Genomic DNA, 17710 nt, shown 5'->3' on the forward strand with positions numbered 1-17710 from the left:
AAAGACATGGATTGTAGGATATAAATATAAGAAAATTAGAGGATCATTTGAGGAGCTCCAACTTATAGGAATTAGAGAATAGAAAGAATAAAGTTCAAGAAAAGAATGCAAGAAAATGTCCCAGAACTGAAGGGCACTAGTGTCCAGGTTGAAAGCTCCTACAGTGTTCAGCCTATATCAAGGAACACCATCATGAAGTGTACGACACTGGGCATATGAAGATGATCCTAAATACTTCTAGAGAGAGGAAGACAGATCAATCATACAGAACTGAGAATCAGAATGGCAGTCAGGCCAGCAGCAGGAAAACAAAAGACTCATGTCTTCAAAGTGCTGCGTGACTTTTCATGCTAGAATTTTATGCCCACCCATATTTTCAACTGAGTATAAGATACTTTCAGACATTTGGCAAAAATGAGATTCTACACAGCGAAGTGACAAAAGAAATTTCCAAGATGACAGCTGCTTGCCAGGCTTGGAGAACAGCTGGTCCAGACTGCAGGAGGAAGTGGACAAAGCATCTGCTCTTGGAAAGTAGTCTGGCATCTGATAGATCCACTGTGGCAGCTGGAGAGGAAGGAAGGAGGGAGGGAAGGGAGGAACCTGCAGTTTCAAAGAAGAAAAAGCAAATTAAAAACTTAACTAATTATTAAGTCCAAGAGGAAAGAATTTTCATATAAGAAACAATCACAATATACTAAGACTCAAAGACTACCTAGTATAGCATTAATAATATTTACATTGACAATTGATTTAACTAAAAATCTTGATATAACTGTAAAGGGAAACAGATTGAGAAGAGGGATAAGAGAATTATCATACTATGCAGTTGATAGAACCAACTTAAAACAAGTAAGTCAAGAAATATCATTAAAAGCTATTAGTAATATAATGAAAACCTATGAAAAATAAACTTAGAAAACACAAGATGTTTGGGGAGCAGGAAATGGCAAAAGGTGGACAGAGACTCCCTCTTACAGTAATAAAACTACTTACATTTATTGTTTATAAAATTAAAAATTAGCTCTAAACACAAAAGAAAAGACATTACTAAGTATTTAAACCAACAGTCTTATCTTATTGGGGTGATAACTTTGTAAGGTATATAAATGTCTAAAACATAATATTGTAGTATACCTAAGACATAATGTTTTGCCGACTGTAATTGATTTTATGCAGAAAAGCACAGCTAGTCTGACAGAAGCAGAGGGCAGGGCTCTCTTGCCCTGGCAGCCCCTAAAACGCCTCCTTTTAGAAGTTCCTAATTCTGGAGAATTTTAAAACTTACTGGTTCAGATTCTGACTCATATAACTAATGAATCTGGAAGAAGTTATACAAAGTTGGGGTTACACTCAAGAGTCTATGCCCAAGACTTTTTCTCTTACATGGTCCTGCTTTAAAAATTTATAAACAAAGGGAGAGAGGTATCAATTAATGGTATCTCTAAAGGATTAGAGGTATCCTTTAGAGGTATCTCTAAATAATTCATGTTTAGAGATAAGAAAATATGGATATCCTTAATTACACTGGTGTAGGAATTGGGGAAAGTGAAAGGGAATGCAGGAGCCTTGAGGCTTTCACAGGAGATTTAGCAAAAGAAATAAACCTACAGGCTCAAGAAGCAGGGTAAACCACAAACAGGGTAAACCCAGGGAAATCCAAGCTGAGACATGTCATAACTAACCTAAAAGATAATCAAAGAAAAAACCTTGAAAGCGGCCAGAGAAAAACATCTTTTCTATAGGGAGAAATAATTAGAATGACAACAGATTCTCCTCAGAGATCATCAAGGCTAGGAGGAAGTGTCAACCCAGAATCCTGTACCCTAAACACAATTATACCCCCGACAGATGTGCCTAAAATACCCTCAGGATAAAGGGAGAAATGAAGACACTTTTCAATGAAGAAAACTAAGACTCTGTCCCCAGTTGACCTATCCTAAAAGAAGGGCTAAAGAAGTTTTGTAAAAGAGGGAAAGAGAAGAAGTCTTAGACCAGCAGGAAGCAAGAACTCAGTAAGAGAAACTATTAGTAAATACAACAGCCTTCTTCTCTCTCCTCTTGAGTTTTCTAAGGTATGTTTGATGGTTGAAACTAACGTATAGTAACACTATCTGAGTTTCAAAAGAAGAACAATGTTGTCATCAGGCATTTCTCTGAGGCCACATGTATTTAACCACAGTGTCCAATAACCATGGAATTTTTCTTCTTTTCCACAGTTAAATAACCACATTTCGTCCACTAAATTTAAGATGCCACTTTGGGAAATGAAAAGTTCTCTTGCTAAAGGAAATGTTTTTTTACTGATGGAAAAGGATACAATGCTTGATAAAACGACTTATAAATACGCACATAATGGCAACAATCTTCTTGATTATGCTGAATTCTGCCGGCTGAAATAAAATAATGGTTAAGTACTGGGGTTTTAAACTTGGTTTGTAAGTCAAATTTGGAAGAAATAAACTGCATTTCAAAAATTTGTAACTAAAAAGTGGTTCAGACCACATGAGGTTCAGGGGAAGCATGCCATGCTGGCTAATGTTTTTCTCTTTGTGATTTGCCTTATCAAGGGGACATGTATCATGCAAGGTGGAGAAGGAAACTTGGAAGGAATGTAATATAATTTGCTCCCTCAACAAACTCCAATCACATCCAACAATGACCACAAACATGATGAAGCCAGGCCTGACTGGGCCCTGGCAACCCTCTGAACAGAGAATTCATGAATGCTAGAGTATGTACCTCCTATGGAATCTGTCAAAACACTGAAGAGACTGTGCTCCATAATCTGTTGTCTGGCCAATAGACATAGTCAGTTAAATGACTCATGGTCAGCTGAGCAGGAAAAGATGATGAATGAGAAGAGAATGGAAATCATTTGGGAGTTTCAACTGAGGAAGGTCTTAAGAACCAGCATCCAATTTATGCATAAAATTAGGATCATAATTTTTAAGGACATTCAAATAGATGTCAAGCATAGACAAAAGATGCTCAACTTCTTTCAAAATAAGAGGAATGCCAAGTAAAAGTACACCAAGGTTTGGTTTTTTTTTTAATTTAGTTAATGGGCAAAGATAAAAAAAAGTTAGTACATTATTAGTACACTGTGTGGCTGGCAAGTGTCTACCTACACTATTTGCACATTGCTATTGGGAATGTATATTGACTCAATATCTGTTGTCAGGTCTAAGATTGGATTTTATCCTACTTACAAGCTATTAAGTAAATGAGCCTGTTTATTCTTTCATGGATCCTGAATTAAGACAGAAGACACCTGGATCAGAGACAAAGGACTCCGTTACTCATAGCACATGAAGCAGTTTGAGCACCAGTGTGTTGGCACAATGAGCTAGCGGAAGGTGCTCATTGCAAACTTGAACCTGAGAAATGGTCCATATAAAGATAAGTCAAGGACGTGCATTCTTGGCTACCTGGTGGGGTGTGGAGGAGATAACCTACAGGGGTTCCTCCTCCATTGTGCAGGGCTACTTTGCAATAAAAACCACACATACGCTTAACTTTTGACCCAGCAATTCCATCTCTAGGAATCTATCCTACATATTTCCTTGCACAAAATGATGGCTATAAGGGTTTACTTATTCCAACATGGTTCATAATAGAAAAAGACTAGAAACAATAGAAATGTCCATTGATATAGGACTGGTCTAATTATAACAGACCCTCACAATAAAATATTACACAGTAATAATAAAGGGTGAAAATTTATGTTACTAGTACAGATAAAATGTGCATAATTCTCCCACTTGTGTAAAAGAGACAAAAAAAGTGTATTTTCTTGTGCTAAATATGCATAAAGTTTTGCTTTTCTACAGATACACAAAAAATTAATTTTAACTCTTATATGACACACTGATAAAAAAACTTAAAATTCCAATAAAACATGACACCAAGGGATTTGTATTCAAAATTTTAATAATATTTTGTGCCAATAGAAGCTTTTCAAAGGCAATGATATATCAATAAATAATAGTTAAATTGAGTTCCTGAGAAAGAACCTACCACTTAAAAGTGTGTCAGAGCGCTGTAAATAACAACACAGCATTACTGTAAAGTCGCAGAAATACTGACAGTCATGGTACAAGCACAGCAGATGTTGGGATTTGCCATTCATACAAAATGTAAACCGGTACACAGGAATTTTTTTTATAGTTTAGACATGATAAACTTATAAGTGTTATTGCCTAGATATATACTAAATAATGAATACATTATGCTAAAAATATCAAGGAAAAATATGTGGAATAATATAATGAAAATATAATGCACTGGATTCTTAAAAAGCAAGAGAACCGAACTTTTCACTGAAATATAAATCACTTTAAATAGGAATCATACTAATTTGAAATAAGGAATATTTTATACATTTATCTATGTAGTTATATATGTATCTACACATCTAAGAAAATAGGTATGGCTTCATTTTTACTTGTATTCCAATGTCACTTTGAATAACCCTTACTGTTTTACAAAGATGAGGAAAATATACTTTAAAACCAAGTTAAGATTGACATTTCAAAGCACACCAAAACAAAGAAAAGTGAAAGAATGCCAAGATCACTAAATTTCAACATGGTGAGACCGAAGCTGTCTCAGTTGTGGGAGGAATGGTGGTGGGCAGACCTCTCAGTGGGGCCATCTGGTGGCAGCTATTGGACCCCACACATCAGCTATGCCAAGACCAAGAGAGTGGATCAACTGGTGAGACAGAGTTCCATGATTAACTTCAAACTTTTTGGCATAGCTAAATTAATCCTTTTAGAAGTACACAAGTTTAGTATATGACAAATGCTTAATTTTAGCCCCCAAAGAATCCAACCATACCCAAGACACACATAGAAAGTCACTTCTCAGTCCCATACTTGTGTTTCTTTAACAAAACAGTAAGAGATACAATCACAGTGAAGTCACCCACACATGTCATCACACACTGTCTACAATGTCTCATTTATAGATACTGTATAAAAACATCTTCACAGAACCCGCTGTGAATGGCAAGACACAGTCATTCATAATAGAAAGCCCAGCTCATGCAGCACTCTACACATCAGACATCAGAAGTCACACCCGTGGGGTCACCTTGTTCACGTACTGCCTATTATACTATAATATGCAAAAAGCAATTTTAAAAAAGCAGCTTTTAACATATCACAATTTTTAAATGTGGGAAAAATATAAAACAAAAACCACTGCATGAATAAAATGGTATCAGTAACAACAAAAGTGTTATCTTTATGTTATTGCACAGAGATTTCTTATCACGTTCTTCAGTTTAATTTTTTCCCTAAATGTAAGTGCTGTGATAAAATACAAATGTATAAAATAACAGCAGCACAATTTGTCAGAGTTAATCCCTATAGTTTAGTAATAAAAGCGACTATAAACAAAATAAGTGCTCTTTCTAAACTGTACTAAATTAAAAAAATTTTTCTTTCAATGCAGTGAAGGTCCTCAAAAGCTGATTCAAAGCCATGTTTACAACCCTCCCCCTTATCAACCAGAATCTAGAAGTGAAGATATGCTAGACTAGAGTCCTTTTTTAAAAAGCATTTTTGTTTGTTTTGGGTTTTTTGATGAAAACTAGAGTTTCAAGTGAAGTAATCAATGAACTAACTGAAAACAAAGCTGCCCTGACTTTCCATCAGGCCTTTTAAGGACCCAGCCACAAGTACCCAGGCCTGATGAAGCTGGGTGTCAGTGCCAAGTCTGTCTACACATACACTGGTTGGCAACCTTCAGTCTGATCCACCAGATTGGAATTTTCCAAATCCGAGTTCTCAGCCTGTGACATCTCTGCTCCTGAAGGCTTTGGGCATCTGAAGGGGTAGCCATTGTCATCAAAGAACCTTCGGAAGGTAAATTCATAAAATGCGTGTTCAGGGTGCTTGTTATTTGGGGAGGTGAGTGTGTCCCAGGCCTTGGTGCTATCTTCACTAGCATCATGCCAAGGGTTTTCTTCATCTACTGGGTCAAAATTTGAGGTGTCCATGGGGTGGCTGATCTTGGGAACGTAGGGGGCTGGCTGCTTCCGAATGTCAGTAGAGAAATCGATGGTGACGAAGAATGGGTGGGCCTTCAGGTCGTCAGCCCCGTTCCTCCCCAGCCGGTGGTCAGCAGCACAGCACAGTTTAGTGATGAGGTCCCGGGCCTCGGGGCTCAGCTTGACCTGGGCTGGAATGTGGAGCGTGTTCTCCCAGTTTATCACCTCAAGAGACAATAGAACCAAAGGTTTAGTTTCTCTCAACATCCCAAGGCTTATATGGGCAGTTCTGGGACAATATGTGATGACGTGACTTTTAAATAATTTTAGTCTGACAGGAGAAAAGTCAGGATAGACTCAGAAGATGCAGTTGTAGATCTGAGCAGCCATAGCAGGTCACTGATCTAGTCTGAGGCCAGGATGCTGAAGCCAAATGCAGACCCAGAAAGACCAATTTTCTTCTATCAGAGAGACTGTTTAGCAAAAGAATTTTGTGCTTTCCACAAAAAAATGAAGAGACTGATCCTCTCTGAGTCATTTCTTTAGCTATGGCAACAGATTTTTGTTGAACCATCATGGTTCTCATTAAATACTTATTGTGGCTGAGAGATGGTGAGCTGGGGTTTTATAATTTAAAAAGGCAACCTCATAGAGAAGAATAAAGCTGGCCTACCCTCTGGCCTTGACCTCCTGTCCCTGATGCTCAACTGCACACACCAGCCATCTAAATGCTCAGTAAATACATTTGTCACAGAAATGTGTTTACCGTGAGAAGAAGAGCTAAGGGACTTTACTGCTCATACTTTGAATCAGGCCAACATAACTGGTTACTGTAGGGGGACTAAGCATCGGGTAAGGCATGGAGGCAGGTAGGTGTGTGGATGGGAGGGTTGGTTTGAACCCGAGTAGTTTTAGTAGAGCTAAAATTTATCCAATTCCTAGCAGAAAATGGGAAAATCTTCATGACATTGGATTTGGCAATGATTTCTTGGATATGGTACCAAAATCACAGACAACAAAAGAAAAACATATAAATTCGACTTAATCAAAAATTTTAAACTTCTGTTCATCAAAGGACACTGTAAACAGAATGAAGAGGACTATATTTGTTCACAGAATGGAAGACTATATTTGCAAAAAAGGTATCTGATAAGGAGTTAATATGCAAAATATATAAAGACATTCTACAACTTAACAACAACAAAAAAAAAACAGTAAAAAAGGGCAAAGGCCTAAAGCAGATATTTCTCCAAAGACATACAAATGTCCAGTAAGTACATGAAAAGAGGTTCAACATTATTAATCATTAGGGAAATGAAAATCAAAACCACGGTGAGGTATCATCTCACTAGGATGAAATGAAGCCATCGTTGGGATGGCTACTATAAAAAAAAGGAAAAGTGTTAGTGAGAATGTGGAGGAAATGGAACCCTCACGCACTGTTGGTAGAAATGTAAAAACGGAGCAGCCAGTGTGGAAAACAGTGTGACTAAGTTAAACAGAACTACCATGTGACTCAGCAATTCCACTTCTGGGTATACAGTCAAAAGAATTGAAAGCAAGACTCACACAAATTCTTGCACATGAATGTTCATATCAGCACCATTCACAATAACCAAATAAGGTAGAAATCAACCAAGCGTCCAATGCTCGATGATGGGTAAATAAAATGTGGTCTATATGTACAACGCAATATTATTCAGGCTTAAAAAGGAAGGAAATTCTTTCACATGCAACAACATGGATGACCCTTGAAGACATTATCAGTGAAATAAACCAGTCATAAATGGGCGAGTACTATGTGATTCTACTCATTTGAGGCACCCAGAGCAGTCAAATAGAAGAGAGGTTACAGGAGATGGGGTGGGGGAAATGGAGAGTTACTGTTAAACAGGTACAGTTCTGTTTGGAAAAATGAAAATGTCTGGAAATAGACAGTAGTGGCAGTTGCACAACACTGTGCAACTGTGAATATATTTATTGCCACTAAATTGCACACTTACAAATGATTAAAATGGTACATTTTATTTACAATAGAAACTGTGTTATTATCATGCAGGTAAATTAGTGAGTGGTTTAGCTATTAGTGAGGCTACAGCTAATACCAACTTCCAATTTTATTGTTACTGGCATGAAATTAAGCCTTAATTTAGGGTTCTTCTAATTAAGGGACTATTAATTTAGAGTCTACCATAAACTCCATCCAGGGCATATGAGATCTTCCTAGAACTGTTAGTAAACATGTGTCAGTGAGTAAGTGCACTGTTCTGAGAAGTGGTAAACATTTCATCAGATTCTCAATTCAATTCAATTCAATTCTTCTTAAGTAATCAAACCATTTATGTCAGTAAATGGCCATCATTCTAAAACTAGTTATTTAATTACATCAAATGAATGTTAGAAATATGCACACTACCATAACCTTATACTGATAATCTGAAAACAGTAATGATAAAACACCCAAATGAACAAATTTATTTCTTTAGGGATAGTTTATGAAGTATTCTGTTGCTTTTGCACAGTGGCAGTAGAGACTAGATTTGACCATGCCTTACTGCTTGCTTCTCTTTCTTCTTACCTGGAAACATCAAGATGGCAGGGGACCAACGGTTTAAGTAAAATTTCACACACACAATATTCTGTATTTTAAAACTCTGGGCTAACTCTAGGGCTTTACTTATTAAAACAAAAATGTTCACCCTGGCTGGTGTGGCTCAGTGGATTGAGGAATGGCCTGTGACTCTAAGGGTCACTGGTTCAATCCCCAATCAGGGCACATGCCTGGGTTGCAGGCCAGGTCCCCAGTAGGGGGTGCACGAGAGGCAACCACATATTGATTTTTATCTCCCTCTTTCTCCCTCCCTTTATCTAAAAATAAAGAAATAAAAATCTTTAAAAATAAAATAAAATAAAGTAAAATTTTAAATCCCATTTTATACAACTGAGATTCCCCTATCACTCAGAATAAAAGGTCAGAAAATCATGTGTTTGCAGCAAATGGATGCATTTCCCCCTTCATTACCTTCAGCTGGGTCTCTGTGGGAGTGGGGGCCAGAAAGGGTGGCTGCCCCACCAGCATCTCAAAGAGAATCACTCCAACGCTCCACCAGTCACATAGCTGAGTATACCCTGAAATACAAGGCTACATTCAAGTCCGGCATGGGTACGTACTTTTTGCAGAGAAGAACTGTATGAAAAACTCAAGTATTACTTTGCTACATGGGGAAACATGGTGTAGTAACACACACTATATAAAAGAAAACCCTATACAAAACACATCTCCTTGTATGTGTGGCTCAGAATAAAGGCTGGAAAGGGCATGCGCTAGGGTGGTAACAGTGTTTATTTGGGCAGGAGGATATCACTTGCCTTTTTTCTTATTTTCAGTCACTGGTCTGTGATAAACAGAGGATGCTTTTGTAATAAGAAAAAAACCTAATTTTAAAATATTACTGTTGTTGTTACTAATGATACTAACCAGGATTTTAAGTTGTCAAAGATCATACAGACACAAATCACAATTAGCAGTAACCACAAACAGGAAGTGTTAAGACCCATGAACAGGGGTGTCCAGTCACGAGGGCTTCCTGACCAGGCTTTCCTGGGAGGGGCAGAGGTAAGTGAAGAACATGAAGGAAGGAGGAAAGGGAGCACTTTGGCAAAGGGAACAACTGTCACTGAAGACACAATCCCCTGGCTGGTGTAGCTCAGTGGATTGAGCACAGGCCTGTGAACCAGAGTATTGCGGTTCGATTCCCAGTCAGGGCACATGCCTGGGTTGCAGGCCAGTTCCCAGCAGGGGAAACATGAAAGGCAACCATACATTGATATTTCTCTCCCTATCTCCTTCCCTTTCCCTCTAAAGATAAATAAATAAAATCTTCAGGGAAAAAAAAGACACAATCCCTGTGTGAGGCATGAACTAGCCAGGCTTTTCCTCACAGTGCTCCCGAGGCAGAGCTAAGGCAGGACATCCTGCAGCGCAGTCAGAGTCAGCAGCCCCAGGGAGGCTGCAGAGCAGGTGCATTTTTTCCTCTGATTCTCTCCCACTTTTCCTCCAGAGCCTCATGTCCCATTCCAAACCATGCTCCAGTCCTGATGTCACCCAATCTGCGCTAAGTATGAACTGGGACCCTCAGGTACTGGCAGTATTCCAAGTTTCTCCAAACTCTTTGGTGCCCTCCATCCCAGTCTTTCCTGCCCATCTAGCACTGAGGGCTGCAGAGTAACAGCACCTCCAGCTCCTGGACTGTATGCATGGTGGGTGCTGAAGAAGGGTGGGATGGAAGAGGGATGTTTTGTCCCATGGCCCAGCACCACTTCCTCCTACTTTGAGACTGCGACTGGGCAGCAAGGTTATTGTTATAGCTGTGGCTCTGACTGGCTAATTAATTTGCCTTGGATTACCACAGCTAATAAAGAAAACACAGATTTGAATCAAGTCTGGCTGGCTGCAAAGATTTGAGACAACACATGTGGAAAGACAGGCCACAATTGGTGGCCTGGATTTATTACACACACTAAAAATCAAGCGTCGCCATGGGCGATGCGATTGATTACTGGAAGATTCCACTGGTGTTCAGTCAGATGTCATGGTGTTCAGTTTTGATGGAACAGAACATCTACCCAGGACCAATTTTACTGAGCACTTGTAGTTTTATGCACATTATTTTCCCCAAATCTGACCTTCAAGGTGCTGTTGGAGTAGAAGGAAGAGCTGGAGGAAAAGTGTTTGCATTCTGTCATACTCAATAACCAGCTAGAGATGGTGCAGCTCAATCCAGAATGTGAGCAAGAAGCTGTGGTGTATATATATAATAGATTATTACGTGGCCATAAAAAGAATGAAACCTTACCACTTGTGACAGTGTGGATGGACCTGGAAGGTACTACACTAAGTAAAATAAGTCAGAGAAAGACAAGTAACAGGATTTCACTTCTTTGTGGAGTCTAAAGAACAATATAAACAAGGTGAAACAGAAACAGACTCACAGACACAGAAAACAGATTGATGGTGGCCAAAGTAGAGGGGAGGTTAGAAGACTGGGTAAAAAAATGGAAAGGATTAAGAAGTGCAAATTGGTAGTTACAAAACAGTCACAGAGGTGTCAAGTACAGCACAGGAAACAGTCGATAATATTGTAATAATTATGTATGGTGCCAGGTGGGTACTAGAAATATTGGGGGTGACGGGGGGGTGGATCACTATGTAAATTATGACTGACCACTCTGCTGTACACCTGAAACTAATATAAACTGATATTGAACTTAAAATGTAATTGAAAAGATAAAATAAAGTGAGTTTTTAAAAAAGAGAGCTAGAGCCAGGAAATGTCTTAGGTGGATGAATAGTGTCTCTGTGCCCCCCAGAGCTGTTTCTACCACATGACTGTCAAACCAGTTCTGGAGTGGTTCTCTTGGGCACCAGATAGAAAGTCCACACCTCTACCCTATCTCTCACTTCCCAGTCAAAGGCGGAGCGAGCAAAGACTGACCTAAAGGTACATGTCTTCTGTTATCCTGGGAGCAAGTGCGGCTCCAAAATGGAAGTGACACGTGCTTCCATGGGTACACAGTTACAGGGGAATATTTAGGGTCTTAGAAAGCTGGGGCTGGAGAGACTCTCAGAGGTCCTCTGGCTCTACAGGTCAGGAGTCAAGACAGCCTCTAGCTGGGCAGGAGTGTGGAATGGCCTAGGTGAGAGCCAGAGGCACCCACCTTTTCGGAGAAGCACTTCCGGAGCAATGTAATTTGGGGTCCCAACCAAGGAGTGCGCCAGACACCTCTGATGCTGCTTCTTGGCTCTCTGCTCCAGGGTTTTCAGCCTATCTCCACAATGACAATTAGACACATCGTCCCAGAGGTCACCAGGGTCCATGCTGTCCTGTCTGATGTGGCTCCCTTTTTCACCCAGGAATAAGAGAATACAAAACAAATTAAGTTTCCATGTTTTGACAAACCCACAGCTTCAAACTGAAGAGTAATTCAATTCAGCTCCTTGTGCACTAAGAGAAAGAACCCTGCCCAGTGCTCAGCAGGGCACCCTGAGGTCCTGGGTGTGAGACCACGTGAGGTGAACACTACACCATGACAGAAACAACTGTGGTGTGGTGACAGCAGCTGTAGGCTGTGTTGAGCCTTAGGTGACTGAGGGAATGTCACTTTGTGCTCTTCTCAGTCCAATCTCAACATGCTTTAAGATGAGCATGGAAAAGCGTAAGAAGATTTTCAAAATGTGAATTTTAAAAAATGACCTAAATGCCAGAAAATAGGACTAAATTAAATGACTTAGGATTAGTTTTAAGTTAAAAGAAAAAGCCCAGAAACCTTAAGTATGATATTAAAATAAATACTTCCTGGCTGGGAAGCTCAGTTGGTTACAGCACTGACCCAATATGCCAAGACTGCGGGTTCGATCACCAGTCAGGGCATATATAAGACTCAACCAATGAATGCATAATTTAGTGGAACAGCAAATTGATCTCTTTTCTCTAAAATCAATAAATTTTTAAAAATTTTAAAAAAGAAAAAAGAATCCAAGCCATAAATAACAGCCAGCTGTTTCCGATTTTTCCAAACAGCAGTACTATGGGAGCTGGAGTTAAACTATAATCATCCCTATATCCATACCTACACGTACAGATACCTAAAGATACTATAGATAGTGCAGGCAGATTCAGGTCAGCTACAGTAAGACTTCTTAGGAAGTTGTGAGGCTCACTGTTTAAGGTTCATTTTAATAGGGCAGAGTGATGGTTCTTCACTAAGGCCCCATGACACCTATTGTCCTAAAAATACCATAGTAAAAAAAATCCACTCACACATATCATACTACTTTCTTAGGGAGAAAATGATGTCACACCAAATTATACAATAATGGAGTGACAGATAATTTCACAAGCATTAGGAGCCACTGGGGTGGGAAATAGTTGCATTCAGATCAGCAGTCCCCAGCCTTTTTGGTACCATGGGCCAGTTTCATGGCAGAGGGGAGGTGGAGAGGGCAGGAGGCAGAGCCCCGGTGAGCTCTGCTCATGGTCCAGTTCCTAACAGGCCATGATCCAGTTCGTGGTACTAGTCCGTGACTCGGGTGGGGACCCCCTGCTTTAGATAGCTAAGTTGTATCCAGATGTGTAAAGCAGGTGTGGTGTACCCAAGACAGTACCTTTCTGGTAGTACTTGGAGTTGTGAGTCCACCTGAATCCAGTGCAGAGGCCAAAATCTGTCAGTTTGATGTGACCATCAAGATCTATCAAAATGTTGTCTGGCTTGATGTCTCGGTGGATAAAGCCCATCTTGTGGACACTCTCAATGGCCAGAGTCAACTCTGCAATGTAGAAGCGTGCCAGGTGCTCGGGGAAGACCTCCATTCGGATGAGCAGGCTCATCATGTCACCCCCAGGGATGTAGTCCATCACAAAGTACAAGCTGTCCTTGTCTTGGAATGAGTAGTAGAGTTTGACTACCCACTCATTGTCTGCCTCAGCCAGGATGTCCCTCTCAGCCTTGACATGGGCCACCTGATTGCGGTTTAGGACATCCTTCTTCCTTAGGGTCTTCATGGCATACAGGGCATGAGTGTCAACCTTACACGCCAGGCATACCTCCCCAAAGGCACCTATCCCTAGGGTCTTGATTTTCACAAACATGGACTTGTCCATCTTGGCCCTCTTCAGCCTGTTGTAATTAGACTCCTTCTGGTAGAGGATCTTCCTCATCTGCTCCTGCTCAGCCTCACAGAGTCCGGCCTGCACAGAAGGAAAATAAGGGTCACATCAGAGGAACCCCAAGAGGAAATGGCTGGAGGGAAATGCCCTAGAACTGAGAGGAACCTGACTTGATCTACAGGAATGAGAAGAAAGGAGAATGAGTCCAATATAGTCCAAACAAAAAAACAAATCAGTTTTGTTCTTTATATCCATATGTGACACAAATCCGAATCCAAAGGGAAGACAAAATAGTTCTCTCTCTGGGTGACTTTAGGCCCTTAAAAACAAAAGGAAACACCTATTAAACAAAAGCCCGTGGAAAGGGGACCACAAAATTCATGAAACTCTAAGAGCAATCTAATATTTTAATAGCTCAGGGGAAAATGAGAAAACGAGAAAAGTCAATGAAAATGAGAGAGCAAAAAGTAAGAGCACAATTTTATTTTTTAGAATTTGAAATTATCGGTTTGTGTAATTTAAACTTACTATAACATTTAATTTAAATTTATTAATTACCTTCTCATCAAATAAGTTCCCTTTAAAGCATTACTTTAATGAAGGAATAAATTATTAAAAAAAGGATAAATGAATCCCATAATTTCAATTCATAAAACCTCAAACTTTGTTTCTACTCTTCCCAAAGTGTTTTATTAGTGAAATTTAATGAACTTTGCCAATGAACAAAAACACATAAAAATCCATTTGCTAATTTTCTCGTTGGCACATGGTGTGCGGCCATAGCTGACCCCTGCAGTCTGCAAAAGGGAGAAGGGAGGCTCACACACCTCTGATTTCCCCAGGTCCTCTCCCCATAACCAGACCAGTGTTGGGGAGATGACTAGTTGGTACCAAAAGTGCATGAAACAGAAAGAAAAGGGATCCTACTGCAATTCCTATTAATGGCTTAGGAAGAGTGAAAGAAGAGATTACTCTGGCCATCTCCTGCTCCAACTGCAGCCTGCGGTTGACCTTCTGCTGGTAGGTCTTGATGACATTTTCCACATGCTGCTCCATGAAGAACTTGAATGCATAGGGTGAGTAGCTCTTGATTCGAGACTCTCTTTTTTCCTCGTCGCGGCTATGTTTACGAACTGGGACAGGAGATGTTTGGATCAGTTTCTTATCCTTCCCAGCTCGATCCACCTTGCTGCCTTTGTGGCCCCTGTCAGGGGGCTCAGAGGGGTTTCCCCGCAGTCTCTGCTCCAGCCCTGCACACAGGCAGTCCACATCCACATCCACCTGCTCGGCTACACCCTGCAGCAGCAGGTGCTTGGGGTAAGGTGGGGGCGGGCACCTCACATCCACATCCCTTGGGTAGGGGCTGGCACCCACCAAGGGTGGGGGGTGCTCGTCAGTAGTGTCAGGCCCATCGGGTGCTGGGGTGGGTGCGGGCACCCAGGCCGGATGGGAGGGCCCCACAGCTGTCTGTGGCTCAGGCCGGAGCACGCGCACACTCTTCACTGGGTGCAGGATGTGAGCTGCCGTCACTGCCGTGATGGTGTTGGGGGAAGCCATGGCCACGGGCTGCTGGTGGCTGTTGAAGGAACTGCTTCTGCTGGGGACAGTGCCCTCAGGCCGGAATGCCACCTGCTTCTGTAGAGAGTTGCGCCGGGCCAGGGTGGGCACAGGCCACGGTTGGACAGGGGCACTATCGGCTTCAAACAGGTCCACGTTGAGGCTGTTCCTGGAGGGGGCCAGGAGGTTCTGTGGGGGTGCCATCATGTGCACCTGGGGGGCCTGTTTGTGCTGTGGGTGCAGCACATACAAACCTGCTGTGGCCCCCACTGCTTGGAAGGTGTGGCCAGCCCCCGGCTGCCCAGCTGGGCCCTTGACAGCCAGATTGGCATACCCCACAGCATCTTGTGGCACCTTGTTCTGGAAGGATGGGCTGCGCTGGACACTGTAGCTCAGGGGCTCTCCGGGCACCAGCAGGTGTGGCCTGTAGTGTGGGCCCTGCGAGGGGAGGCCTTGGCCTCCAGGCCCGGCCACGGGGAAGTTCATCCCAGCAGCCTCCATACTTGCAGAGTAGCCCTTGGGCTGGTGCTGGGAGCCACCAGGTGCACTGTGGGGACTGGTGCCAGCAAAGAGATAGTCCATGTACTGCCGGGGCACCTCCTCCAGAGCACCGCTGCCTTCATAGGCCCCACTCATTGAATGGTAGGGGGGAAAAGGATCTTCTGCTCCTTCAAAGCTTGGCCTTTGTGGCACTGAGGTGGGCGCCAAGCCCTTTCCTGCAGAGGAAAGAAAGAACCGTGGCATTAGGGGGGTCTGTCCAGCAGGTTCTGGCACTTTCAGGCCCTTTCAGGACTGAAGATCCCCTGGCAAGGCTGAACTCTGCTGGGGCTCATCTGGGCTGCGTCTGAGTCAAAAGTTCTGCCCGTCCCACAGAGAGCCGTCATGGGGGCTCCTGACAAAGCCAAGACCCTCTAGAGCCACCACATCAAGCAGAAGTCACAGCCAAACATGGCTGTTTCCTGCACCACTGAACAAAAAACCAAAGGCTAATGTAGAAGAGAAGCACACAGAACATCACCCTGTGGTCCCCTGAAAGCTGTGCTCTGAGACAGGACCAAAATGGCTAAGCACCATGACATGAATGGCCAACCAGCACTGTGTAATAAAACTCCTTCTGTCAAGGAGAAAACACAAGTTTGTGTCCTCTTAACAGCAGAGATTCATCTTTCAAAGCCTGTACAGTTCTCACTCAGCAACGAAGTTGGTTTATCCCATGTCTTCCACAAAATAGGGGAAACTGCTTTGCTAAGTACCACGAATCCCTACTACACTTGGGAGAGCTCAGGCCCCAGAAAACTTCCCATCTGCTTCATTCCAGAAGAGGACTCTCCACAGAGAGCCAGGGAAGCCGAGCACTTGCTCCCAGATCTAGGCCTCCCCAGTACCATCACCCTAAGCCACTGGGCAGTGGTTCTCAAGTGTGAGAAATGGTGTTTTAGAATCAATGAAATAAGCCCCCCTTTTGAAAGATGCCTCCACAGGCTTAACAGAAAGTAAAAAGAACATTTTTATTCCCATTCTGCCTAATTTTAATATCCAGTTAATTTTGCAATCTTTCACGAGTTGCTCCCAACACAGGTTATTTCAGATGGGGGGTACCGAGGTAGGTTTCATGATTTACCACTGCTGCATCCCCTCCAGAGCCCAAATTTCAGAGCAGGGCAGGCTTCGCTCACCCATTACAGGCATGTAGCAATGTGCCCGGAGGCAATTTGCTGACCACGACCACAGTGGACCTTATTTTATGTTTTTAAATCACGAAACAACTTTACTAGCAGGCTGCAGGCCTCAGCTCACCTGGGGAGGTCTGTTTGATGACACGCACGATCTGCTCCTTCCTGGGGTCCAGGTAGCCCATCTTGCTGATGTAGTCCAGGGCAGCTTCAATGCTCCTGCTGCCCGTCTGCTTCAGTGCCCGGCCTGCCATCTCCTGAAGGAAGCACATGTGTCATCTTAAAGCCACCAGAGACTTCCATTCCTGCCCTGCTCCTGACTGTTGTGACACTTGCCTCCCTGTGATGTTGAAGGTGCCGCAGATGAGTCTCAATGGGCACAGTTGGTTAGATGTCCTCTGGTGCCTGATGAAAAGAGTCTAACCTGTACTAAACCACAGAAGACTACTTAGCATGTATCAAGAACATACAAGAATTTTAATGGTGGACCTGAAAGAATCTTAAATTGTTTCACCTTAGAAAACTTTTGAGAGTGGGTATAAACCTAAAACTACAACAGTATACTGTGAAGAATGGTGGGGTCAAGGAACCTTGCTGTAACCCAGCTCACCCCCAAGGCTGACTCTGGGACATGGGCATCTGCAGTGCTGTGGTCCAGACCGGGTGATCTGCCCCAAGGGGATAGGGGAGTTGCAAAAAATTTGACTATAAAGAAACTTCCTGAATGCCTACTGTTTGCAATGCCCTATGCTGCCTACAGCAGGTGGGGACTTGTGCTTAGGGCCCTGGCTCAGTGGAAGAAGGAAAGAACAGGC

The 17710-nt window shown here is 42.3% G+C and overlaps 1 protein-coding gene across 2 annotated transcripts in view; it reads right to left on the bottom strand.

Annotated features, from left to right (window-relative positions):
- Window positions 1-3911: 3911 nt before the first annotated feature.
- LATS2 (large tumor suppressor kinase 2) overlaps window positions 3912-17710 on the bottom strand; it is a 96593-nt gene continuing 82794 nt past the window's right edge. For both annotated transcript variants that reach the window (XM_037157702.2, XM_053663501.1), the window contains exons 3-8: window positions 17020-17152; window positions 14638-15938; window positions 13164-13746; window positions 11717-11899; window positions 9021-9127; window positions 3912-6223 (exon numbers count right to left, since the gene is read on the bottom strand). In XM_037157702.2, coding sequence (XP_037013597.2) covers window positions 5729-6223; window positions 9021-9127; window positions 11717-11899; window positions 13164-13746; window positions 14638-15938; window positions 17020-17152 — 2802 coding nt within the window. In that variant the 3' untranslated portion in view covers window positions 3912-5728. The remainder of the gene's footprint in view (window positions 6224-9020; window positions 9128-11716; window positions 11900-13163; window positions 13747-14637; window positions 15939-17019; window positions 17153-17710) is intronic.

The sequence above is a fragment of the Artibeus jamaicensis genome, unplaced genomic scaffold (genome assembly GCF_021234435.1).
Source record: "Artibeus jamaicensis isolate MK-2021 breed Jamaican fruit bat unplaced genomic scaffold, CSHL_Jam_final contig_3188, whole genome shotgun sequence".
Classification (NCBI taxonomy): domain Eukaryota; kingdom Metazoa; phylum Chordata; class Mammalia; order Chiroptera; family Phyllostomidae; genus Artibeus; species Artibeus jamaicensis.